The 24,982-nt window shown below is 33.0% G+C and overlaps 3 protein-coding genes and 1 long non-coding RNA gene across 20 annotated transcripts in view; 2 read left to right on the top strand and 2 right to left on the bottom strand.

Annotated features, from left to right (window-relative positions):
• LOC100747090 (kinesin-like protein Klp98A) overlaps nt 1–1,872 on the top strand; it is a 16,868-nt gene extending 14,996 nt beyond the window's left edge. For both annotated transcript variants that reach the window (XM_003488758.4, XM_033320246.1), the window contains one exon: nt 837–1,872. In XM_003488758.4, coding sequence (XP_003488806.1) covers nt 837–1,082 — 246 coding nt within the window. In that variant the 3' untranslated portion in view covers nt 1,083–1,872. The remainder of the gene's footprint in view (nt 1–836) is intronic.
• The window catches only part of LOC100747205 (presenilin-1), a 12,820-nt gene extending 7,381 nt beyond the window's left edge, over nt 1–5,439 (bottom strand). For 2 of the 7 annotated variants that reach the window (XM_012384525.3, XM_012384526.3), the window contains exons 1-7: nt 4,983–5,117; nt 4,629–4,879; nt 4,340–4,549; nt 4,052–4,272; nt 3,686–3,973; nt 3,373–3,617; nt 3,146–3,303 (exon numbers count right to left, since the gene is read on the bottom strand). In XM_012384525.3, the coding sequence (XP_012239948.1) occupies nt 3,148–3,303; nt 3,373–3,617; nt 3,686–3,973; nt 4,052–4,272; nt 4,340–4,549; nt 4,629–4,879; nt 4,983–5,117 (1,506 nt within the window). In that variant the 3' untranslated portion in view covers nt 3,146–3,147. Of the gene's footprint in view, nt 1–64; nt 663–2,809; nt 3,304–3,372; nt 3,618–3,685; nt 3,974–4,051; nt 4,273–4,339; nt 4,550–4,628; nt 4,880–4,982 lie in introns of those variants that run through there. The other 5 variants (XM_012384523.3, XM_012384524.3, XM_033320248.1 and 2 more) reach the window with 4 other exon arrangements.
• A 424-nt stretch (nt 5,440–5,863) lies between these two features.
• LOC100741016 (ral GTPase-activating protein subunit alpha-1) lies at nt 5,864–21,257 on the bottom strand. Of its 10 annotated transcripts, none has more exons than XM_033320251.1 (29): nt 20,923–21,257; nt 19,449–19,559; nt 19,196–19,213; nt 18,790–18,961; nt 18,357–18,714; nt 17,997–18,274; nt 17,618–17,912; nt 17,168–17,538; nt 16,851–17,073; nt 16,556–16,763; nt 16,344–16,475; nt 15,729–15,965; nt 15,028–15,218; nt 14,835–14,933; nt 14,484–14,768; nt 14,282–14,407; nt 14,041–14,208; nt 13,128–13,238; nt 12,886–13,044; nt 12,616–12,795; nt 12,188–12,551; nt 11,960–12,108; nt 11,706–11,881; nt 11,185–11,644; nt 10,833–11,119; nt 10,629–10,765; nt 10,248–10,346; nt 9,733–9,753; nt 5,864–9,041 (listed from the first exon to the last, which is right to left on the bottom strand). In XM_033320251.1, exons 1-29 carry the CDS (start codon nt 21,026–21,028, stop codon nt 8,881–8,883), a joined length of 5,682 nt encoding a protein of 1,893 aa, XP_033176142.1. In that variant the 5' UTR covers nt 21,029–21,257; the 3' UTR covers nt 5,864–8,880. The 10 variants fall into 10 exon arrangements, 9 of the variants coding, with proteins under 9 accessions (XP_033176142.1, XP_024222747.1, XP_033176140.1 ...); XM_024366979.2 differs by having other exon boundaries at nt 10,248–10,373; XR_004461555.1 differs by having other exon boundaries at nt 9,004–9,041; nt 10,195–10,373.
• Nucleotides 21,258–21,994: 737 nt separating this feature from the next.
• LOC112212670 overlaps nt 21,995–24,982 on the top strand; it is a 5,197-nt gene continuing 2,209 nt past the window's right edge. Inside the window, exons 1-3 of the long non-coding RNA XR_002946496.2 lie at nt 21,995–22,269; nt 22,333–22,956; nt 23,801–23,981. This is a non-coding gene — a long non-coding RNA (uncharacterized LOC112212670). The remainder of the gene's footprint in view (nt 22,270–22,332; nt 22,957–23,800; nt 23,982–24,982) is intronic.

Below are 24,982 nucleotides of genomic sequence, written 5' to 3' on the forward strand. Positions count from 1 at the left end.
CTGCTTGCGTCGATCAGAGGTGAGGCGTCGAGGTTCGCTGAAGACGGAAAGGCCGTTTCGAGTACGTCGTAGCGGTAGATCCAGTTTCCGCAGTTTTAGATTCGCAGTGATGAAGTCTCGGTAGCGCTATCATGATCACCCCTTCTCGCTGTCGATCACGTCGGGATCACCAATTTGAGGTATGATAGTTGTGGGTGACAGTGCTACTGCTGGTGTAGATTGCGCTGGGAGGTACTGCTGCTTTTTCTTCTCATTTACAAACATCGTACAAAGAAAAATCGCACTACGGGCGCCGGGATTTAAAAACCCGGGTGTCCCGAATGTTCGTAAGCAAAGGCGCTAACCATTGCGCTGCCGTCGTCCTGTGATAGTTGCTTTTGAGTGCCGCCACAAATATAATACCTATGGTCATCAAAACTATTACAATTGAGGTGTGATATGAGTAGTCATGACAGGTGGTGTTGCTGTATAGGCAGAGATGGCTAGGTCCCGTATAGGATGATTTTGTGTCTTCCGTCCCGGGTTGCCTTCTCAGTTAAGAATCATGGAAGAAAAATCGGACTACGGTTGCCGGGATTTGAACCGGGGTCCCGAACGTTCGTAACCAACGGCACTAACCACTGCTCTATCGTCGTCCGGTCATAGTTTGCTGTCGAGTGCCGCTACACAATTAATTTTAATATCCAAAAATCTTATTTCTCACGAATTTAATTATAGTCCTTTTACATTCTTATTATTTGTATTATAGCCGTTTGCAAAAGACTAAAAATATTAGAAATATGAGAAGGAACTTTTATCAATTTTTTGATAGTTTTATATACTTCAATTATATACAGGTAGCGGCAATACGCTTCCCACCTCGACAAGTTTTTCCAAGGTATGAAGTTGTGGCACGGCAACGTAGAAAACGACTAGAGGAATATTTACGACGGTTGATTCAAGTCTGCTCAGAATTACCGCACTGTGAACCTCTCTACAAGTACAACGGCAACTTAAGCAACATAGATAAGCAATCGTTGCTGGAATTTAGTTCGTTCTTCAGACGTGGAACGTTCGAAAGCAGCAAATACGGAACAAGTTAAACAATTAAAAAAAAAAAGACCACACACGATTCTCCAGAAATAGAAGAATGAACAAATTCAAGTGAACGCATAATAGATATTTATAATTCGTTATGTATTTTTTATATTGACGAGCTGGAGAAAAGCTAAAGTGGGAAAAATATTAGCAAAGTATAGTTACCACTTTTTGCAATGATTATTATGTATTTGCCAAAATACGTTTCCAAAAGTTTATTGTTTATAAGACTGATATATATATATCGCATATTTAATATTTGTTTTATTCTTAGCATTAGTAAAAGAAAGAAAAGATTGTGAAATTTCTATTTAACGGGAAACAAAAAGATCTGACGTGTCTCGAAGCTATTCTCGATACGAGATTTTAGCTATTCTCGACAAGAAAAGCATACATTAAAGTTAAGATCGATGAAATTACACGATTCGATTACTTGTTACGGGTTACGAATATTTTCCTAATGTTTTTCTCCCGTTAAAATTTTTGCAATTTTCCAAGTGTACCTTTCTTGTTTCTTAAACGAAATTGTTGATTTCATTGAATCTAAAATCGCGTCTATCACTAGTAAAATGTATAGTTAGTACCAGTATTGTTACAAGATACGCACGATATAAAGAATAATTTGTTGTGCGCACAACCACGGTGACCATAATCGCGCGTCTATACTCGTGATAATAATTAGATTTCATAAATGAACGCGTTTATTTTTTCGTCGAACAGCGTCTTTTACACATCGTCAGGACTGAAAATTGACTGGATCTTAAACGAAGCAAAAAAGAAAAAAGAAGAAAAAAATATCGAACTTCCTCTTAATACGTAGTTATAAACTTATTGAATTATAATTTTACGAAGTGCAAATGATATCATATCGCTGTTGAAGTTCTTCCGGTTTCGGGAATTTATATATAATATATATTGTATATGTATACACTGCGTTTTGCGGCAAAGTTTGTAAAGAAAAAAGAAAAAGGAACAGCGATGTTAAAGTTGACTTGAAATCGTTATGCAATGCTTATGGCAATGAGAGAATTGTTAGTAAATGCTAACTTTGATATTATCGATTATTCTCGGCAAAATGTTTATCCGCTATATTTATAAAACTGCTTCTCGATAAAAGGAAAGAAAGAAAATATATACGCTTTTCAAGCCCAAGAATTCTCTATTATTATAATAATAAAAAAAATCGCATCTCTCCATTACATGGCCAGATCATTTTGCCTTGAATTCTCTAATAAGTAAAAAGAATGTTATGAAGCTTATACCTAAACCCATGTTGTTTAGTATCGAATGAAACTTATAGCAATACGTATTGTCATTGAAGTGGATAATCAAGTACGTGACTGATGAGCGATACGTATTCCATGGCTGTGTATAAACGGACTTCAAACCCCGAGGAATTGTCCTAGACGGCTAGTGGTACTAGTAATTTATAGCCGCGAGGTCTGTACATTTAGCAAATTATTTAGACAAACATTATACCTCATGTTTCATACAGTTTCCGAGAAAAAGCATGGAGAAAAAAAAACCATCATCAACCGCTTTTTTATACTCGATCTATGCGATCTATGTTCTCTAAATGTAAAGACACACAATAAATTTGTCATAGCTCGATTATTTCTAATTAATAACCTTATAACCCATAAAATAGAAAAATAATCTACAAATTGTAATAAAAAACATGAAAAACCGTTAAGGGCTTTAAATGTGTTTTACATTTAACGTGCAATGGATGTCAGATAAATACAATCATTTATTATTTTTGTTATTCGTTTTACAAATGTAAATTTATATCTTGAGCATTTTTTTGAGACACTAGATTTCTATCCGATGTGATTGTTCAACGAATACTTATTATTAAAAAATACTGGTTCATCCAGTTTCTTATAATGTACATTTTCATCTTGATTTGTACCATGTTATGAGACGATTAATATATCCGTGGTATAAGTTTATAAATGACAAATTACGAACGACGAATTTAAACGAAATACAAAAGCTAAACGATCAATATATGAATAGGCACTATCCTTTTGTAATAAATTATAAATATTATGCTTATCATACCTACAGTTAAATGAACACTTGCTCGCTCGCTAAATTATCCGCAAACGGCGCAACAATTACCCTTGTGGCGAAATAAAATGTTAAACCAAACGTAACAGAGATTGGTAATGCGGGCAATGCCTTCTTGAATATAGCCAGTAACAATAGCGTCAAGCAAAGACCCTGGAAAGAAAAATATTCGCAATAAAACTTTGCTATTTTAATATAAAATGTAAATTACAAAACACGTACAATAAGAATAGCAACGAAACAAGCCAACGTGGTGTTCCAATCGCCATAACTGGAAGCTTTCCCAACTAAAACGCTGTAGAATATAAAATCACCAAGACCTAATTTCACACCTCGTTCTTCTTCGGTAACTGCAATTTGCTGCCCTTGTGATTCACGCGCAACGCGATTATCTTGTTGCCTTGATCTTTCTGTTAGAGATAAAGTGTTTTCACGTACTTCTTGCGCTCGCCTCGCTCCTCGATCACCTGATAATAAAATATTACATCAAGTTACAATAACTGAATAGGTAGTACACTAGTAGTTTATTTGCTACCATGTGTATCTATCCATTCAGGAGTAAACCCACTCTCTTCAGCATCTCCCGATGCAGGATTGTTTTGATTATCTGCTTGATCACGCATTGTATATGTTGTGCTGTCACCAGTAGCATTGTCGCTGGTAGTCATCGTTGCGGTTTGTACATAACCAGCGTAAGTCATTGTGGCTGTGTACATAATTGTAGAAGAATAAATCAATGCAGGAAAAATAGACTCATTTCGCTCTTGTGCGGTCTCAACAAGTATTCTTAAAGGTCCTTTTGGTGTTAACACAGCAATTAAATCTGGATGGAAAATTATAAAAACTTACATGTATTTCATCTGCAATGCGTTTGTACTTTTTAATAACAAATCTATCTTACCCCAAATGCTGATAACACCTAGTACAACCCATGCTGTCCATTCTGGCAAATATTTGATAAAAACAAGCGCCATTAGAGCAGAGATAAAAATAAGATATGCTTGTTGTAATTGCAAGGGACCTTGCCAATGTATACATATCATTCCAACTACTCCAAAATTCCATAAAACTAAGCCTAATGTAAACAAATCCATTGGAATGTTGTATGCTTTTAATACTTGCCTACAAAAGATATTTTTTTTTAAATGTTGAAACCACAAAAAGTAATTAGTAAAATGACAATACTCACTCGCAATATAACATGGAAAACATAGATAACAACAATAAGGAACTTATTATCAACCATCCATGGATTACTTTGTAAAATTTGTATTTGTATAGGACAATAAGTATCACAGTCATAAATACAATGACACTCATGAGTATCAAAGAGTTAGCAACTGCTTGCCAAGCCTTGGTACTTGTGTCAGCACTGTCTTCATGAAACGGAGTGTATACTCTAAAAACAATAATACAATCATAGAACACAACTATCATCTTATACAAACGATATACAAAAGACTTCAAAGTATACTTACAAGTACATTCCTTTGGTTGTATAGAAGTTTATAGAACTAATTGTGGCAACTACAACTAACATACAAAGGGATACAGGCACAAATAATTTAATGACATGTGCTGCTCCATACTTTAATTCCTCTTCCTCTTCATCTCTATAATTTCTAGATCTACCCTGGCCACTATTGCCTGATGTACCTCTCCTACCTGAACTTGCATTATTCGATATACCTGGTGTCTGAACATGGACTTCAGGAACACCATTTTCAACCTATAATTCATACATGTTATACAATATATATTTTTTGAGTTCTTTTAAGTTATCTACGTAGATAACTCAACCTGTATAAGTATCACATAATAGAATAAAATACCTCTTCGTTACTAATGCGAGAACGCCTTTTTCGACCAGTGACCAAGCCCAAATCGTCCGTGCGAGATTCCGCGACGTGACCGTCCATTAGGCTTGTATATTCGTCCGCCGAGTCGTAAATATCACTCTCAGACATTCATCAACGGTTATAATTATGGACAAATTGACATAAGTACCTTTGACAGCTTCACATACGCTTTTTTTATACTTCCGCACTTAGTTTAAGTCTCGTCACACAATAGCGGTTACGACTACATTCGAAAAATTTCGCCGATATAAAAATACTTAACTAATATTTATGCATGTCGAAGATTATTCATAGGACTTTATTGGAAAGCACAAAGATAATTTTTGATTACTTAAAAATGAACGACTTCAATAATTTTTCACTTTATAAATAAATCCTACACCTGATGGCAGCCATTTTACGAAATGATTCACTAATTGCCCTCTATTGTCAAGCATTTGGAACTAAAAAGAGCGTAGTTACAAAATTTAAATTCTTTCTTAATTTCAAATTTGATATCACTAAAAATTAAATTGTCCAATTTTTGATAATTACTTATAAAACCATTCACCTAAATAAATGTTGAGATACATTTTTAAGATTAAAATCGTCAGTAATTTTGTGTATATACTATATTACCTATAATATATATACATTTCATATATTAAAAAATTGTATTTTTTATATATGAACCTATAAAATATTTGTAATGTTATATTTCGTATTTCGAAGATTTGGGATAAATTAGAGTTATGTTTGGTTTACATAAGAGATCAAATTAGACTTGATTGACACTATACCTCAAAATCATTGAAATCTTGAAATAATCTGTTTTATAAATAATTATCAAACTTTTTTCACGAAATTATATGGAATTCCTTGAAATCAATCATCATAATTTTATTGTGCAATAAAATGTACATTCCATCGCAGAAATGTGTACAATCAGTACGATGTCAGAGAAATCTTTGGATAATGAATTTCAGTTACAGGGGAATAACGCATTAAGTCAATTCCGAATGACGTTTCTACGAGAAAAAAAAAGATTGCCTAACGTGTTCATATGAATGCAAATACATAATTTCATTTTTTCTCTACTCAATTACTACCTGTCCTATATTGCTACAAATTCTATAAACGTTCTTACAGAATTGCAATTTCATAATACAGGATTGTACAGCATTGTAATTTTATGAAAAATTTCAGAAATTCTATCCGTTACTCGAGGAGCCGCAAAATGGCGCTACAAAATTCTAGTTGCCATAAATACCTCAACGATGTCCCCGTTAGACTAATGATTCGAAACAATTGCAATCTTTTTTTTTTCCTTCGCTGTTTAATTCACATGAACAAGAAAGTATCTACGCGATTCTATTTTTTGGCAAAAAGTTTGAATCAGAGGGTAACATATAGTATTCCTCTCAATGTTGTATAAAATAATAATTGTATGTATATATATATAGATATATATATTAACTCTGTTTTACATCGATATAGAAGTGACGAATTATAAACTCGTACCTTTTGTACATATCCTCCATTTTTAAATAGTTGAAAAATAAAGTGTAAGACACTCTCATACAAGTAAAGAGATGCGGTAAAATTGGTATAATGCAGATTATCTTGCGTAAACAATTAAATATCTTTAAATGTTTTTTAGTATTTTTTTTTTCTTTTTTTATACACATAGACTTAGATTTAATCATGTCAATTTGTAAAAAGAAAAAGTAACAAACAAATTGGAAAGATCAAAATAACTTGTTTTTAGTAATATAAATTCAAGCTCTCAATGTTACTAACAGAACAACCATTTGCATTGTTATCTCTCATGGAAATGTTTCAATGACTCTTTTCAATTTTTCTCACAGCTTATCATTGTTAAATTTAATTCCGAAGATGTTACAAGCGTAATTATCCAGTAAGAAAAATAGTTTGGTGCTGTGGTAATAATGTTAACAGCAATTTGTATATTTATAACATAAATAATAGCGAGCGATTGTTATAATGATACTAATAAAGATAGTTAATTAAGTACAATGTTTAAATACGATTTGTAAAAGCATTCTTACGCAAGACTGTAATAAGTTCATTTTTTCCCTCTTCTTTGTATGTATATATATATATATGTATAATACGCACATATATATAGACCAATATTTTTCATTCTTTTTCGTTCAATAATATAGCGATACAATGTTTCGCAGAGAATAATTTTCCCGTTCAATGACTCCAACGTCATTCACGTACTTAACAATTTATGTACAATACATATACACACTGCTTTTCTTCTCTCAATCTACTTCGTTATAAATTAGTGAAAAAATAATGCTGCTTTGGCCATGGTCTGCGTATCGGTAATTATTATTTACCTACAACTTCGTTGCTAAATACCTACACATTCGAATGCGATTCTTCTGATAATCCTCAAAATGGTCAAAAAACTCGAAATGTATATTTATTACAATCTCAACACCTGAATACCACATTGAATATATTCACCACAATATAATATAATTTCTCTCCTAAAATTCCGTTTATATATTCAATTGCGAAGAATGGTATTAATACTTTGATTATTATCACTGTGTACAAGATGAATTCTTTCTGAAGCAAACAAATTCACATTCTGTTTTTGCTTTGTATACTTCCAATACTTTTCTCAATTTCATTTCATTTCAATTCTCTTCTGTTTTATCTTTTCAAATACTCTTTCAGTTTTATTATTGTTACTCAGAAATAACACGTTTTGACACAGTATTTAAAATACTTCTATTTTACGTATTGTAAAGCACCAAGTATGTGTACCTATGGTATGACAACAAAAACTATTCTTCATGTGAATCTTCATTCTACGTTTCATTCATCTTAAACAATTCTCTTGTGTGTTTGATGTGTTACAAGAAGAGCTCTGGCTGTCAAATTTTATTACACAGAACGTATGTGGAATGCTTTAACCATCCATGGAGACATATTGAAAATTTCACTCAAATTATGGACAATGAATAGCATATAGAAACGATTGTTTGTATGGAATGTAACGTATGAACAGATTTTTTAAAAGACTCCATTAAATTATTGTCCTTCGACAATGCAAGCCGAGATCGGACCAACATCAAACAAATGAAGTTATAACTTATTACAGTACCTAAGAGACATGACATTGATTAGTAAAACTTTGTTGTTAAAAAATAACATTTGATTCTTATTTCAACACTCATATAGACGCGTCCTGTGATTATGGTAATCATGTTCGTCCTTTTATCACCTCATTACATTACAAGAAATAAAATAATTCTTTTTATGAAGGCATGTATGTATATATATAACATCGAGGAGCTCGTTATCTTTGAAATAAATTAAGATAGAAGCTTTAATCGATATTAATTATTTAAGCTTACCTATTCAAGTACAAGGATAAACTGATCTTAAGAAAGTACTGTACAATGAAAATAGCTGTCATGTGACTCTAGTGTATATAACAAATATTTAGTTACTATTGTATTACCTATGATCCGTTAAATCTTCTCATATATTTACGTTCCAATAAATTAATATTCACGTTGCAACAAATAAACAACGATCTGTACATTTAATATAAAAATTAAACCTAAGGACGGAAAACAGAAAACGCTAAGACTAATCGGATGTTTGACGCCCACTGTTTAAAAATTGTTCTTTCTTCATTTTAAAGATGCTGGATCATTGAATCTACCATTACATCGCTTATGCATCTACTACCTTTCAATGCACAGAAATTGTGGGCTAGTTATTTTATGTTATTGTAACATATAGCATCTTAAAGAATTCTTTTAGATAATAATATCTAGGATATGCCCAAACAACCATTTGTGCAAAAAATGTTTTTTTCTTTATGGTATTAGTACAAAACTTCTTATTTATATCTTGGACTATCTGGAGGCGTGGGTTGAGTGTTTGCTCTCTGTTTCGGTCCAGTTTTGAACGACATCTTTTTTACGGGTCTGGGAGATATTCCATGAAGTGCTGTGCTTTCTGGAGTATCATTACTAAACCATACCCTGCTTCCATCAGAAACTGGAAATAAAATTTAAAAAATTGTTTTGATTGAAGTTGTGCACTTTCAATTAGAGATCATGTAGGAAATAAATACATGTATTATAATAATTGCAATGACAGTCTTTGTCATGTATGCATATGTATTAATGGCAAAAATTTACGTGCAATTTGCTAAAAAAAAAGTAATATATAATTAAAAATTAGTCTATGCTAATTATGCATATAGAATTATGTAAAAAAATTCTACTTTTATTTTTATTTGTATGTAAACAAAATTTTATAAAATGAAGTTAGAAAATTTAAGTGTTGAATTGTTTGCATCATTTTTATGAAGTGACATATTTTACATTTAACTTTTAGGTTGTGATAGAGACATGACTGCCTACATTTACAAATAGGCACAACTATATGAGTTGCGGACAACTACTTGCAATGTGCAATACTATACATACATATATTATCTTAAAACTATTTCAAGTTATAGATGCTTTTATAAATTTGTATTCATTGATATTAACAACTATAATACAAAAAAATTTAAGAAAAAAGTCTACTATGTATTATTTATTTAGAAAAGTATATGCATAGTATTGTACAATATTTTCAATCTATAAAGCACCATTAATAAAATGACACATGTAATATGACATGAATGTTTCAAAGTATGTCTTGAGCTATGTCTAATATGCATGTAAAAAGGAGATTTTACCTCTGAATAGATTGTGTAAGACTGTTAAACAAAAATATAGTTAAGAGACATGTGAATATTAAATAAATAATAGTTGGAATATATTTATCTTCAGCCTTGTTTCTTTTTTTTTTTTAGAGGAAAGAAGGTATTACATATATATATATCAATACACAGATGTTTGCATATATATATATATATACTTTTTTGTAAATGTTAGCAAAATGTGTAATGTCATCATAAATCAGAAAAGTGTCTATATAAATTTACTATTATTTTTTTATGTAAGTAAAGATAGATTGGAGTCCATTGGATGAAACTTAAAAATGGTGTATAGGTTTGCATAATTATCAACATATTATAACATATAAATTCACTACCAGGTAATCTATCAAAAGAGAGAAATAAACAGGATACACTTTATAGAGACGAAAAAACATTGGAAAAACAGCAAAGAAAAAAATAAATAAATTATAATACTACCTTGTTGGGTGGTGTTACAAGGTGGGTGGGGGTTAGTGGACTGAATTAGTCACCTCTATTCGCGCGGTTATCACTGCTCGCTGCCGAAGAACTTCGCAGTCCCGATCGGCCCTGATGTGAATCTATAAGCGCTGCTGCGAGGTTTGACGATGCTGTGGATTGCACGCTTGTTGTAGATCCTGACAGTATGATATCGATAAAAATAATAATAATAACTGATACCTAAACTCGTGCAAAATCTATTAAAAATAGTTTAATTTCTATGAGTCACTCACAGCTTCTATGGGAAACGAATAAAAATAATCCATTTCATAATTGCTATAAAACAAGAACTATGTACAGAATTTAATTGCAACTATTTCGAAATCAAAGAAGAAAATGATAAAAAGTTAAAAAAGATTTTGTCCTTTTCTTACTAACATATACAAACTAACCAGATACTGAAGAAGTCCCACTAAACGGACTTGGCGGCTGTACGGGTGAATATACATTGGCTGTAAATTCTTCAAATGTAGTAGCTTCCTTGTGATTCCTCATAACAGTGTCGATAGACCTCGCTCTCTCTTCATAACTAAAGTATTTCGTATTAATCAAGAAGTACAATTATTAAACATAAATAATCAAAATGGCATACTTACTAATGTTGATATAATGTAAGTGTCGATCGTTTTGCCCTACTTGCCGCCAATGCTGTTGTCCTCACTAACCCAGGTAAAACTTTATCTTCAACGATACACTCATCAAACAGGGGTCCAAAAAACGGAATTTCTGGTTTTCGAGAAATTTGGATTCTATATAATTTATTATGTAACGGATAAATTACTATTAAAACATCACAAAATTCAGTTGGTATAATATCCCGACGATAATCTCTCCAATGTTCTGACCAAACTATGTGAATCTCATCGTTACCGAGATGCCGTGTCTGAAATAATTTTACTTTAAGTTTCTCATCTTAATATACTTTTTTCGTGAATAACTAACACTTACTTTTTGCAACAAACTTTCGGGACTATCAGAAGGCATTCTTGTTGCTACATGAAAAAGGATTTCAGTGAAAGATGTTGCAAAATAAGGTGCTGTAACACCAGATGCTTTTCCAGGTACAAGGCCTCCAAGAAAGCCTGTATGTGATTCAAGTTCGACTTCCCAAGCCAATCTAGCAATAAAGCTTTCATATTCTTTGCTAGCAGTGACATTACTTAATATGGAGTTTTTGTCTTCTTGTCCCTGGCTGACATATATTACGGCTATTTTATGCGTTTCTCTAGATCGTTGACTATCGAGATTTCGTAATTCGCGTAAAAGTTTTTCGTTTTTAGATAATAAATGCAATTTTCTACGTTGTTCCCAACCGGATAAACCCAAGTGCGAAAATAAAAGACGGCAGTGATGAAACGGTGCTGGAGGTGGACGACACGATGGTGGACTTATTGCTGACGCACACATGCTGGAAAAGATATTCCAATGATATGAATAAATTTAATATTATATCTTTTAATATAGCATACCTAATGTGCTGACTCCAATTATTGATATGCTCTTGCTCAGCGTTTCTCTGGTTGAGAATTGTGGCAATGGTTTCACTCTCAAGATATTGACCTTGTGGTGGATTAGCAGGCGCATTAAGTGCAATTTCTGGATTAGTTAATACTTCCGGACTTGTATGTCCTATGTATTGTAAGAGCTAAAAATAAAAATATAAAGTTAATATAAAATGATTATTAATGATATAGATTAATGTTTTAAAGTACTAAAGTATTACATCATCTAAATTGTCCATATCACTCGCGGCATTTGCAAATGTAGGCAATATATGTGGCTCACGATGTCTTATCGTATGTCGAGGTGTACATGTTTGAGATGTTATAACACTGCTCAAATCGTCTCCATGTACTTTTGCTTTCCATTCAACTAAAAATGTTAATGAACATTATAACTGAAGATATTTAATATATAATAAAATTGAAGTATTAACGAATAATTTTATTACCATGTTTTGTAAATGCAATCGGCACATCGTCTTCAACAAACGGTTGACTGTATAAAATAGAACTATCCCAGGATGCTTTCCCTGCTAAATCTCGCAATAATACCCTGACTAATGATGGTGCTGTTGTTAATCCAGCTGTAACACCTCCGCCGGGTGCATCTAATGCTGCCAGTTCAACAAGTGACATTATTACAGAATTTGACAACATCAACAGTTGTATATTTGGCGCATGAAAAATTGCAGAAGATAGCTCATCCCCATCGATTCCTGGTACATCATCTAATTCGACAACTAACGAAGATAAACGTGCAGCTCCAATACCCATTGGAAAATGTCCCAAATGATTTATTAAATGCATCATTACCTAAGAAGAAATATTGAAATTTAAATTTAAGTCTGTAAGAAAAAATATTTCAATGATATCCTACCATCTTTGCTGCTAACTGAACGGACTGAGTATTGCCTCGACGGGGTGATTTTGCGCAAATATCGTCAGCTAAGTTATCTAAAGTAATATCAGGATCAAAATCATCATCTTCATCCTCATGACTTTTATTTGTTTGTGATACATCTTTATCGATTGTATCTTGTACTATGTTATCCAAAACCTGCAATATTTTTAGTATGTTTTGATGTTATATGATTATTATGAATATTTCAATTTATGTTTAAAAAAAATTGTTGAAGATGTTACTAACCGTAAATAAAGTCATTAACAGAGGTTTTCCTTGAAAAACGCGTAATAGAACGGAAGGACCAAGGTGCATAGCCCATTCGCCCAAACAGAATAACATTGATATCGTCAAAGGACCGCGTCTTTCTCGAGTGCTCATATATCCAAGTGTTTCCGATAAAATCTGAAGTATACGAGTAAAATAATTATATATATACCAATTAAACTTCAACATCTAGTAAATTTTAATTTGATGGCAAAACTTACTTGAATTATTTTACATGGCACATTTGGATATAGCTCTAGTAGAATATCTGCTTTATCACATAACAACAAAAGAGAGTCGCATGCCACTTGGGCAACAGTAGCATGAGTAGCCTATAAGATAAGAAAGAAAAATTGTTAACTAAAATATCGTATTTATATTATATTTTAATTTTTATCTATGATTTCATTCTAATTAGTTTTATAGGGATAGCATAGAACAGTTAATCGGTAACATATAAAATAGGATAGTTGTCGTTCTTTGATGTTAGAATTCCCTTCCCCCAAGTTGATTTAATTTATTATAAAAATCTGATCTTTTTTCTTAAAGATTCTAAGTATTATCTTTCCATGAGTTGACAAATTTCGGGGAAAGAAGAAAGCAAAATATTTAACCCACATCTATGAACCACTGTAATATGTAAGATATAATAAGATTAAAAACATCGAAATATCACTGGACATTTTACACACACAACCGTGCAATACACCATGCAATGGCGATGACACCCTTAAACAGACACGGAGACATCAGTCAACAGGTAAATACTGTAACAACACGTAATGAGGAGTCCAAAAAGTTAGTTGATCTAAGAAAAACTACCTGATCCATTAGTGGATAACAGATACCAGCTCTGCGATGTTCTGCTCCCTGCATCCGCTGTCAATCAGACTTAGTGAAAGAGACACTGAATTTCTCACTACTATTATTACATATCTACTACGTTTAACAATACATTACACTGTGTTTACTACTTAACTAAAAACTATAACCCAAATAGAAAAATATTAAATAGCTATAAGATAGTTACATATATTGTATAGCATGCAGACTATCTTACATGTCAAAGAAAATTAACACAGGAATTATTTTTGATTTAAAACCGTTTACCCACAATGAATTCGACAAACTTACTTTAAGTGCTAAGAGAAGAACCGTAACAGCTTCTGGGATTCGTGGATGTTGATTTTTGTAGCACAATTCCCTGTATACAAACATAGCAATGCTGGAAACAGCTATGCATCTTGCAATGCCAGTTGGTTCGCGTCTACAACTTCTCAAAAGTATCATAATTATATGTTCCTAGAATAAAACAATTTTTATTAAGGTATTTACGATAAATTAATGCCAAAGAAATAACTGTTACATTTGATACCTTTGCATCTGGACATGTCATGGTTACGATATCGTTCGCAGTAGGTTGCAATACAGGTAATTTAACTGTAGTAGCTGGTAAAGATAGTAACGATCCGATAATCGAAACGGCCTCAGTTCTTGGTGCCTATAATTTACAATTTAGTTTATAATATACAATTTAATAATGCTATTAATAAATTACCGTAAAATCTTTGTAATACCTGAATATCCTGATTGCTCAATATTACATTAGCAGCATGAATATAATCCAAGATTAAAAGACTAGATCCAGGAAGATTCAAACTGAACAACCTAGGACCAGTATACTTGACCAATACATGTAACACTTTGTTATCATTACTAACGATACCGCTATGGACCGCACGATAAAAAAGAGTTAAATGCTGTTTTGGCAAATTAATATCTTGTGGTTGAACTGTTAGAAGACAGATCAAACGGTATGCTGCTAATTTGCCAACTTCATATTGACTAGGAAGTTGTATTGCCTAGAAAATAATTACATTAATAATAGTAATGTAAAAATAATATCAAAATAACAAATTAATATTGACCTTGAAACACCATGGAGCAATGACTGTAAGTGGAGGTATAAGTTCTGGAGCTGGAGGAGTCGCTTGGTTGTCACCAGACACACCTTGATTCAAGCGAATCTAAACGATATACGAAATGTTAATAACAATATAAAACGTGTAATAATGCAATGTAAGACATATTATTATTATGACAAAATAGGAAACATCATACTTTCAGAAGTGTTTGTGTAAGCTGAACAAGGTAATCCATAACTTGTCCATGAAGGGTAGGATCTTGAATATTATTTACATCCCCTAATGCTGATAGCATACGACGCCATAATACGACCGCAACATCGGGTAACCATCCGCGAACTCCACCACCTGCCATAACAGATCTCCTTTCTGATGCATCATTCGTATCTGCAAATTGATGATACAATCACAAAATTACCATAATTACTAATTATTCGTGATCACAGAATTACATGAAACAAACTCTTAATAAAGTTAAAATACTTTTGAGAAGTTTTCTCATCGATTGAAACGAAACTCAAAATTTATTAGTAACTAAACAGAAACGTATTAGGAACGTATGGAAATATGCAATATACTGCTAGATTTATTTCAGAAGTGTATCAAATTCTGTCTTATAAAAAGAAGCTATTTCTCGTATACATAGTTTCGTTAATTTACAAAAAGGTAAGCAAAGCATGTTGGATGGAATAATGCATTATTATTATTATCATTATCAAAGTAATCAAATATTCCATTGTTAGTTTTATATTTATGATTTTCTATGCGATAAATAAAGAAAAACAAACATAAGAAATAATTTTAAATCATAAGAATGATCACACGTTGTTATGCAATTAAAAATGATGTTCTCATATCTTGATGCAAATGTTAAACAGCAGCAAACGATATACTTACCGATACTACTGCCGTCAATGTTTTCTATCTGTATCGGACTGTCTTTGTTACTGTCGACTCCGCTGCTCGGTGTTGGAGAAGGACAACGTGGTGATGGTGGTTCGCTATCGACTATTACAATGCTATCCAAAGATTTAGCACGCCTGTTCGGTAACATTTTCCGACCAGTTGTCGACGACGAAGTAGTACCGTTTGACAATAGTCGTGCCATATCTTGCTCTATCGATAGGGGGAGTACTGCGCGTGTGGAAATTTGTTTACACTTAATACACAAATAAGCCACAACCACTAAGAGAATTGTTTATACCGGATCAATTTAAATAGAGCTTTATCGTCTAAAATTAGGAGAAAGCACGAATAAAAAGGATATTGCGAATGAGAGGCGTATTAAAAGAATAAAAAGAGATGTATGAAGAGAGACAAGTGTCTGGTCGACGCCAGAGAAGTTATTTTTAACTAAGTGTCAGCGACAAAGCAAAAAAGTAAGAGACAAAGTTATAAATAAATTGCACGTATTATCAGCAACATAGATGGCACTACCAAATGAGAAAGATTATCCAACTAAAATTGAAGAGGAAGAACCTTGAGACACGATATTTGGCAGGCCACACTTACCAGGAATACCACTGTGTACAGTATGTGTGCGATTTCTATGAAGTTTTGTACGTGCTTTTCCATTGTATATCGTGTTATCGCTTGCACTACGAGGAAGTGGTCGTACCTTCCGTAAGTCTCGCATCGGGTGGTCTGTTAACAATAAATATCTAATTTCTTTCGAAATGATAAATTAAACGTTAGAGATAAGAAATCATATAAAAACTTCTTACCTGAAACATTTTCTTTAGATACGGTATTATTATCTTGATCGACACTTCCTTTGCGTGGTGGTTGAACACTTCCGGTTGAAGCAGCCCGGCTTCCAACACCACGACGCTTTTTAGTTTTTTGTTCACTCAATCTATCTAATGGTAAATCATTTAAATCCAAATTATACACATGCCTGGCAAGCACCCTTGTTAAAGTATCCAATGTTTTCTATAAAGTAATAATAAAATATTAAATAATATAAATGTTAAATTTCTTATAATATGTATGCAGAACACGACTTTTAACTTAACTTACCGCCCATTCTCGAATTAGCTCTTCCCACTGTGTTAAAGAAGTCAACACTTCCAGGAACTGATCCCATAATTGTGTAGAAATAACAACATTTAAATTAGCTTTAATCCATGTAACGATTAAAGTCTGAAATATGGCAGGGGCAAGTTTACCGCCAATGCTTTCTTGAATCTTGCGCCGAGAAGATTTTTCATTTAAAACAAGTGATGTTATTTGTAGTAATACTCTAGCAAATATGTATACAATAAAATTAATATTACAAATTTGCGAAATAAAATGTTGTTACTTAAAAAGGAAAATATGATTTTGAAGGTATTTACCTAAGCAACTGTTCCCAAGTACCCGGTTCTAATCGAGAATTCATTACAACATATCGATATACGTTCAAAACTCTTTTGCAACTATCGGTCTGTTCTTCCAGTAATGATAAAGATGCATTCGGTCCAGAATTCTCTAAGAAGAAGACGTTGGAAGCTTGTGTAATGAACACTTGCAAAACATTTTGTAGCCCCGCTCTTATAAATAAATTTTCTCTGTGTATAGCACCGAGGTAAGAATCATTTCTCAATCTTGTTTGACGATAACTTTCCGAAGGACTTTTATCGATATCATTTAGATCTTTTCTCGGATTTTCTTCGAAATCCCTTTCCTTATGACTATCCAATGGTTCCAACATGAATGGTGGTAATTCCTAATTAAAAATGTAAAAATAAGTAAGTATCACTGGTCATATTATTATAGTGTTAAAGAATTATAAATTAAAACTTTACATTCATTTGAATCCAATCTTTATAAACCGCTATAGCTTTTCTTATAGCACCAGCATGGTTAAAGTCTAACAAAAATGCTTGTCTGTATAGCTCATGTACGAAATTCACGTTATCCCTGTTTCCATATAGAACATCCCTAACAAGAGTGACTGCTGAAACACTACTATCTTCCTGATTTTGATTCTCTTGTTGAGACACAGTTGATTCGGGAGATAATAAAGTTGAGTCAGCACTATTTTGTGTAACGGAAACTCGACGAAGCTCTGGTTCCGTATTTTCTTCATTTGGAGTTGTGCTAAAATAGAAATTTTTTAGCCATAATTTATGTAAAATCATTGTAATGTTCATCAAAAATACTAAACTATTTGTAACAAAATACCTATGCGAAAGATGTGCGACACGAGCATCTTTTCTAGCGATATGGGTAAAACTAGCGATCCACTTAATCAAAGCAACTTTGCACAATACATAATTATCCTGACTCTGATTCGTTGGTTTTCGCATCGTAGGCAACTCCAAATTCGGTTTGTACAACGAAAAATTCTCATCAAACTCAGGGCAAATATGACGAAGATACGTAGTTTTAAAACGTTCTAATAAAAATTGAAAAGTCTTGTGCTGTCTTGAAGATTTATCTCTCCATTCTATCTTTACAACCTGTAAAGGAAATAAATACTAGTTTTCTTAGTACATTTTTTGGTAATATCAAATTGCATTATTTCAAAATATGTAAATATACCTGAGTAACCATAAATTCAAGTAATGCTTCTAAAAATCGAACAGTCTCATTATCAAGAGGCTTTTCCCCACTTTGTGGGGGTAAAATAGGTCCATTGTCAACTTGAGTGACAGGGCACTGGTTTGAACCATTATCATGAAAAGTACTTTGTGACAATTGTGTATCATAAAATTCCTTCTTATCTTTATCATCACAACCAATAACTTTGACAAGTTTATCTTTCTTTCCATCTATCTTACGTTCAGACTTATAAGGAGATGGTTGTTGCGGTGGAAACCCTGGTATCAAGCTTGCAAACATTTGGTGAATGTGATCAGGAGCATTTTCACCAAGTGCTTGGTACCACAAAATAAAGTATCTAAAAACAATTTAATACACATTATATAAAAGCACAAAACTTCTTACATAACAACATCACTAAGTATATGTTTACCTTATAGCTTCTCTTCTAAGTTTCCAACTATTACCAGGATGTAAAAGCTTTTGTAAAATCCTTGCTAGACTATGACATTGCCATCTTCTATTAAGCAGCTCAGGAAGAAGTGTTAAGACTTTTTCCAAGAGTTGCAACACCTGTTCCAATTCCTCTCTATGTGCTTTATGCACTATAAACGAAATATTTATTAAATGTACAATATTCAGTCAGCCAACATTTGCTTAATATTTCATGGATGAAAAAAAAAAGAAAAAGAAAAAAGCATTAGTTCTATAGAGCTCTTGTGTATATGCCAATTACAATGATATTATACTTGTGTAAGATTAGATGTAATGGTCAGATTAATGGAACGCAGACTGCAACATGCAAGGAATATACACTCTGTCATCTGTCTATTACTCACCAATGTGGAAGGAAAGTTCTGGCAGCAAAATAGAAAAACAAGCAAATAGTAAAATAATGATAATATTAGCATTTTGCAGATATTACATATAATTATAAGTTAATATTTTTAATACAGTTATAGTTCTATAAATAAAACTATATGATTTGGTCGACAGAAATTGCAGTCACATCTACGTTACAATGCAAGGCAGTTATGATGTATATTGTTAAAATATGAAATATAGTATACATGGAACAGCAAATATTTTTACCTCGTTGTCGCAGATTTGTTTCAGCTGATACAAAACAATCATATAGAATAAAATAGACATGACTGAAGTTGCCTTCAAAAAACCCCTTTGCTTCATCAGTATCCACATTTTCTATAAAATAATAATAGTAATAATTAATATATAGTAAAGTATATATTAATTATTATTACATAATTTTTTAGTTTACTAAAAAAATCATTATTAAAAAGTGAAAAAAAAGTTTCCTTAAAAATTTTTTTTACGATATTAATTATAAAATTTACAACAATAAATTTAGAAATGCTAGAAGACAATTATCCTTAATTATTGTAGCTAAAGATTAGAAATTTCAGCTACTTTTCTTTCACAAGAGGTTTGGTTTATAGTTTGTAGGGAGAGCTGTAAACCTCTATTACATCACCACTGGTCTTGTACACTTACACTTATATAGTAGAACCTTTTTCCTTCTATGTTCTCATATCACCACTGTCAATATCATTCTTCTCGATATAAGTACAATTGTAAAATTATAAAATGTTATATAGTTCTATTTTATTTAATAAAAAAAATTAAATTATGCAAATTACATAAAAGTATAATAGAAAGCATTTATATTTTCTGCAAGTTGGAGTAAATATTTATTTCTAGCACAGAATAAATGCAAAATTACATTTTAAAAAATAGGGAATTATGTGTATAAGAAATAAAAAAATAATAACACTGTTCTTGATGTCAACTTGTATAATTCTTCTTCCAATTATCATTTATGTATTCTCAATAACATCCTAACTCATAAACAACCTACAGAAGTTTTTATTGGTTGATGATTATACATTTAAGCATATAATATTATCTATGTATAATAATAATGTAACATTAGCTAAAATTGGAGGCCACGATAGGTTGGTTACTGTGGTCATGCGGTTTGGTGATTAGATACTACTACTTAACACTACACCATCACATTACAACTACATACAAGCTAAATTATTTTCTTTTTAAAAAATACTATAGAATAAGATTCAGTAATCTTCAACGATTTATTAATATATTTTAAAACATGAAATTATATAAACCTTCTCTGATATCATTTTAAAATATACAATAATCAATACATTTATTCAAAATTATTCATATAATTTTTACTTTTATAGCATACAAAATTAAAAAGAACAAATCACGTTATTAAAAAAAGAGCAAAGATACAACAGTTGGTACCAAAAGCTGTACAAAATAAGAAGGAGAATAATGAAAAATTATTTGACATTATTTTCGGGAGGAAAAATTCCAGAAGTTCTACGACAGCATTAAAACCATCTCGGTACTGGTGTGTAGGCGGCAAATACTAACAAAATTGCCGCCCCTCTCCTTTAACTATCGTCGTATTCATTAACTGGCAACTCCTCGTTCATGATTAATTTTCACAACGAATTAACGTTAGCTGATTCATACAGCAATAAGAAAGAACGGTTAGGGTAATGAAACGTAGGCTCACCTAGTACAATTTTAAGATGCTTGAACCGAGTCGCGCTATCCTTTTTAACATCCTGAATCTTCAGTGTTGACTTTTTGACGTCTACATGAAGTTTTTTGCTGAACATGGTTCAATGCGAGCCGCCGGCGGCCGCGACGACAAAAACTATCATCGAGGGTGTACAAAGTGGTGCTCATGGATACAGACCGACTAACTTCGCACTGTCACCATGTCAGCAACTCGAAAAAGACAGCCCCTTTTATCACAGTTCGGCGTCAAATTTCCCGAGCGCACACACCTCCGATCAGATGTACGTGGCAGCCATCTTGACATCCTCGGCGCGCACTGCTCATAACCTGTCGGGGCAATGACATCATCGCGCTCGCACGGTTAATTTATTTTTCCTTTTCTCTCAATTTTCAACCCACGCGAAACTGCACCCACACGCTCGATCATATTTCATCCAAGTATCTAATTATCAATTTTTCGCCGATTGAACCTTCGAACGAATGATATTTTTTGAGGACGCGCTTTTACTTGCGAAATGTCGAAACTACATTTTTTTAAAAGCTGCCGCTCTTGTTCTGTTTTACCATAGTATGGTAATATTAGTTATTGGCAGTACGATCTTTCATTTTTGTATTATTGATAAATTATTACTAAAATGTTTAATATAATATAATATATGTGGATTTAAAAAATACACGAGCTTGGAAATTTGGTATTTTTGGTTACAAGTTTATATTATCGACTTAGCTGCAATGGTAACATTAAATGTTACTAGATATCCCATTCACATGTCTACAATGATGCTAGTAATATTTCTTAAAAGGAAGTGACGTATTTACATGTGAGAAAAATCGGCGGAATATTTAAATATGACACAAAACACGAAGATTTGTATAGAATTGACATTTGATAAAAAGATAAGTCATAGTCAGCAAATCAAAGTGAAGAATTTTTGGAAGTTTATGACAGAAACGAGGCCGTTTGAACCTTACCGAATAATATCAGGTACAATTGTAAAAATTGTCAGGTACACATTGTGTTTTATCCTTTTGACAAATTAGTTGGTAAAATATAAATGATAGCGAAGAATGATAAAAATATGAAAGATTAAGTATGGCTGTTGAACCATTTCAATTTTCCATACATATTTAACTATAATTGTCGAAATGTAATCTCTAAAATACAAATGTAATGAAAATTTGCAGATAAAAAGTTGGTGAAGAAAGAAGATCAAGAATCTTTCAAATGTGAAAGAAAATGGCACAATCAGTTAAAAGTCTTCAAAGAACATGGACTAGACAAAGCAGCACTTGCAGCGAGTGAAGAGTGTAAACTTTGTCACTACCATGCTAATTACACGTAAGCACAAACGACGACAACCTGATTAAAATCAAAGATCGTTATCTTACCTGTTCCAAACAGGAGTTCAGAAATTTGTGACGCAGTGGAAGAGACATACGACGACCTGTTAAATGACATGGAAGCTTTTGACAGAAGATCAGATAATAAAACGAGCACCGCATCAACAAGGAAGAAATCTTCCACACTCCTTCAATATATATAAATATCACTCTTAACGTTCATATTCCAGATAGAAGAAAATCAAACTGTCGATACATGCTTTCGTTTTTAACCTTAATAATTCGAGTTGATCACCATATGTAACATGTGAATAACCAAATCGCAGAGAAATCTTGATTAAAGATATCAATAATGCATCACATACGCGGAGAACTTCGTCCGTTTCCGACTGTCCGATAGATTTGGAAATTGGAACAAGATAGAATATATATGAGCAAGATATTACACACTGGCCGAGGTTCCGAGCAGTATCGAATTTCTGTGGTGCAGAAGGTCGACGTTGTTCGGTTCGAGTAAGGTGCTCTGCTACGGGAGCCATGAATGGGCTCGAGGATGCTGAATCCTTGCACAACATCTGGCCCTCCGATCCTCCCGCGTTACCTTCTTATTGTTAGTTCATCGTGCATCCGAAAACCCGTACCGGATGACCGCGCACCGCCCCACCGATAAACATAACCAAAAAAAGTATCTAATTTGTATATTACCATCTACTAGCTAGTAGCTGCGACTCTTTTCACTTACTATACGACTGTATTTTTCAGGTCCCAAAAATATGAGTTTTTATGGATAAGTTTAGAATATAGTAAATAGTACTTTAGAAAATTAAAAACTCTTATATCTATTAAAAAATATGAGGTTAGAAATTTAAAAATGGAGTCTTCGATTCCAAATGTTATAAAGGATATTAATCCCATGAAAATATGTGCACCATGATAAGTACCTAGCAAGGGAAAGTGTGAAGTAAAAATAATAATAGTGTTACGTGACACTTGTAACGCTTGAGAAAGTGCGGAAACAACGTCAGTTTTTGGATATAATGGAAATTCTTTGCGAATAGCGATGTCATTTTTATGAGCAGATCTATTTTGATTGTTTAAATAAGGTTTCACAGTGTATACCGTTACAGCCGGAAATGAACGGATATTATAACCAAATTTATTAAGGGAATCTCGTTGCGGAATTTTCATTCTCACATTGTTATTCGAACTGTATCGTAATGTTAATCAAAATACAATCATAATTAATTTACATCTATACGATTCGATTTATTCAGCTGTTGTATTTTAATAGACACGTGTCTAATAAACACGCAGTTTATTCAATTGAACAACAACGATCTCTTGATTTTATCTAACTAATAATAAAAGTTAGCCGCTGTAGTCGATTAATTTCGCGATGAAATGCCTCGTCCCTCTTTAATAAATAGTTAACATTAATGATCTTTCGACCTCGTACAATTTCTCTTTCTCTATTTATTCCTACATATCTTTAATCGCAAAACTGAACAATTTTTCTTTTTAATTTCTAGGTCAGTTAAAAACGATAGAAATGGAGGTTAATACGGCTCAAAAATAAAATAAAACAATTTTGCAACAAAGTGGAAAGAATTGAAAAATTTAGAAAGTGGCGGCAATTTAAATAGTTTTGTTGTCAGAGGAATGAAAAGATTGATCTTGATTGAAAAGATCGACCAACTTGAAATGCAAATCGTAAGTAAAAAGTCAATTACGGTAGTAAACGACTTTTTCAATCTTCAAAGCAAACCTTTAAACGCAAATGAAGCGTATTTTACGGATAGCCTTCGACTTCGCGCCTCGTAGTCCTTCGTACTAGAACATGAAAATAAAACAACGAAAACCTGAAGCAGACGGAAAAATAAATTTCTTTTAGAAAGAAAGCAGAAAAACTACATAGAAACTACAAATAGGAAACAAGAAGAGAAAGTAGATGAAACTGAAAAATTTAACAGATCCCTCGTGCATAGCCAATGATAATAGCAAGTTATAAGTTCTCGATGATAGAACTCTTTTTTTCAAAATTGTACATTTTTCATTGCCAAATGGAATAATTAAATTGTAACTTGCGAAATCTAATTTTATTATCAAATTCGTTATTACAAGAACATGAATTAGACATCCTCAGTCTACTAGTAATATTATACAGTTCAATAGCGCATAGAGGGTTGAACGATGGACCTGACAAACAACGAAAAAAGGCAAGGCAGAGACAGCCAGGAAGATATAGAAAGTGAGCAAAATGTTGGAGGCTATCGACAAGATCCGCGTCGCCTCCATCCGGACATCGGCGTGCGTTATTTTCATCGAGCGCACACGGAGGAGACAATGAGGGTAAAAATAGAGAAGAACCACGGTAGGACTCTGGACAAAAGAGAGTAGCACCATGGGGGACCCTACCTCTTCACGAGGACACAGAGAAGGGATACCCGTTAACGGAGATTCGACGAAGCAGAGATGTTTAATCGGTGTTGGCCCGCATCAGGTTGATCGAGGACCCCCCAGCTATGGCTGTTCGACGACGATGAGGAGGATGGCGAGGACGATGACGACGACGAGGAGAACGAGAACGAGAACGAGGACGAGGACGATGACGAGGACGAGGACGTGGAACCTTCGATCATCGGGGTAAAGGGAGAGACAGCAAGAGGGGTCGAGGAGAGGAGGACATTGGGGGGGGGGCGTAAGCGGAACCA

This window comes from Bombus impatiens, unplaced genomic scaffold, assembly GCF_000188095.3.
Source record: "Bombus impatiens unplaced genomic scaffold, BIMP_2.2 scf_0263, whole genome shotgun sequence".
NCBI lineage: Eukaryota > Metazoa > Arthropoda > Insecta > Hymenoptera > Apidae > Bombus > Bombus impatiens.

Bases quoted from the DNA above. Each gene is read 5' to 3' on its own strand.
- LOC100741016 (XM_024366979.2), bottom strand. From the start codon at position 21,028: ATGTTCAGCAAAAAACTTCATGTAGACGTCAAAAAGTCAACACTGAAG. The intron at 17,913-17,996 runs GTATTTTGTTAC...TTTCTATTTTAG, and splicing joins GTCGCACATCTTTCGCATAG to CACAACTCCAAATGAAGAAA. The intron at 15,966-16,343 runs GTAAGTGTGGCC...CCACACGCGCAG, and splicing joins TGTACACAGTGGTATTCCTG to TACTCCCCCTATCGATAGAG.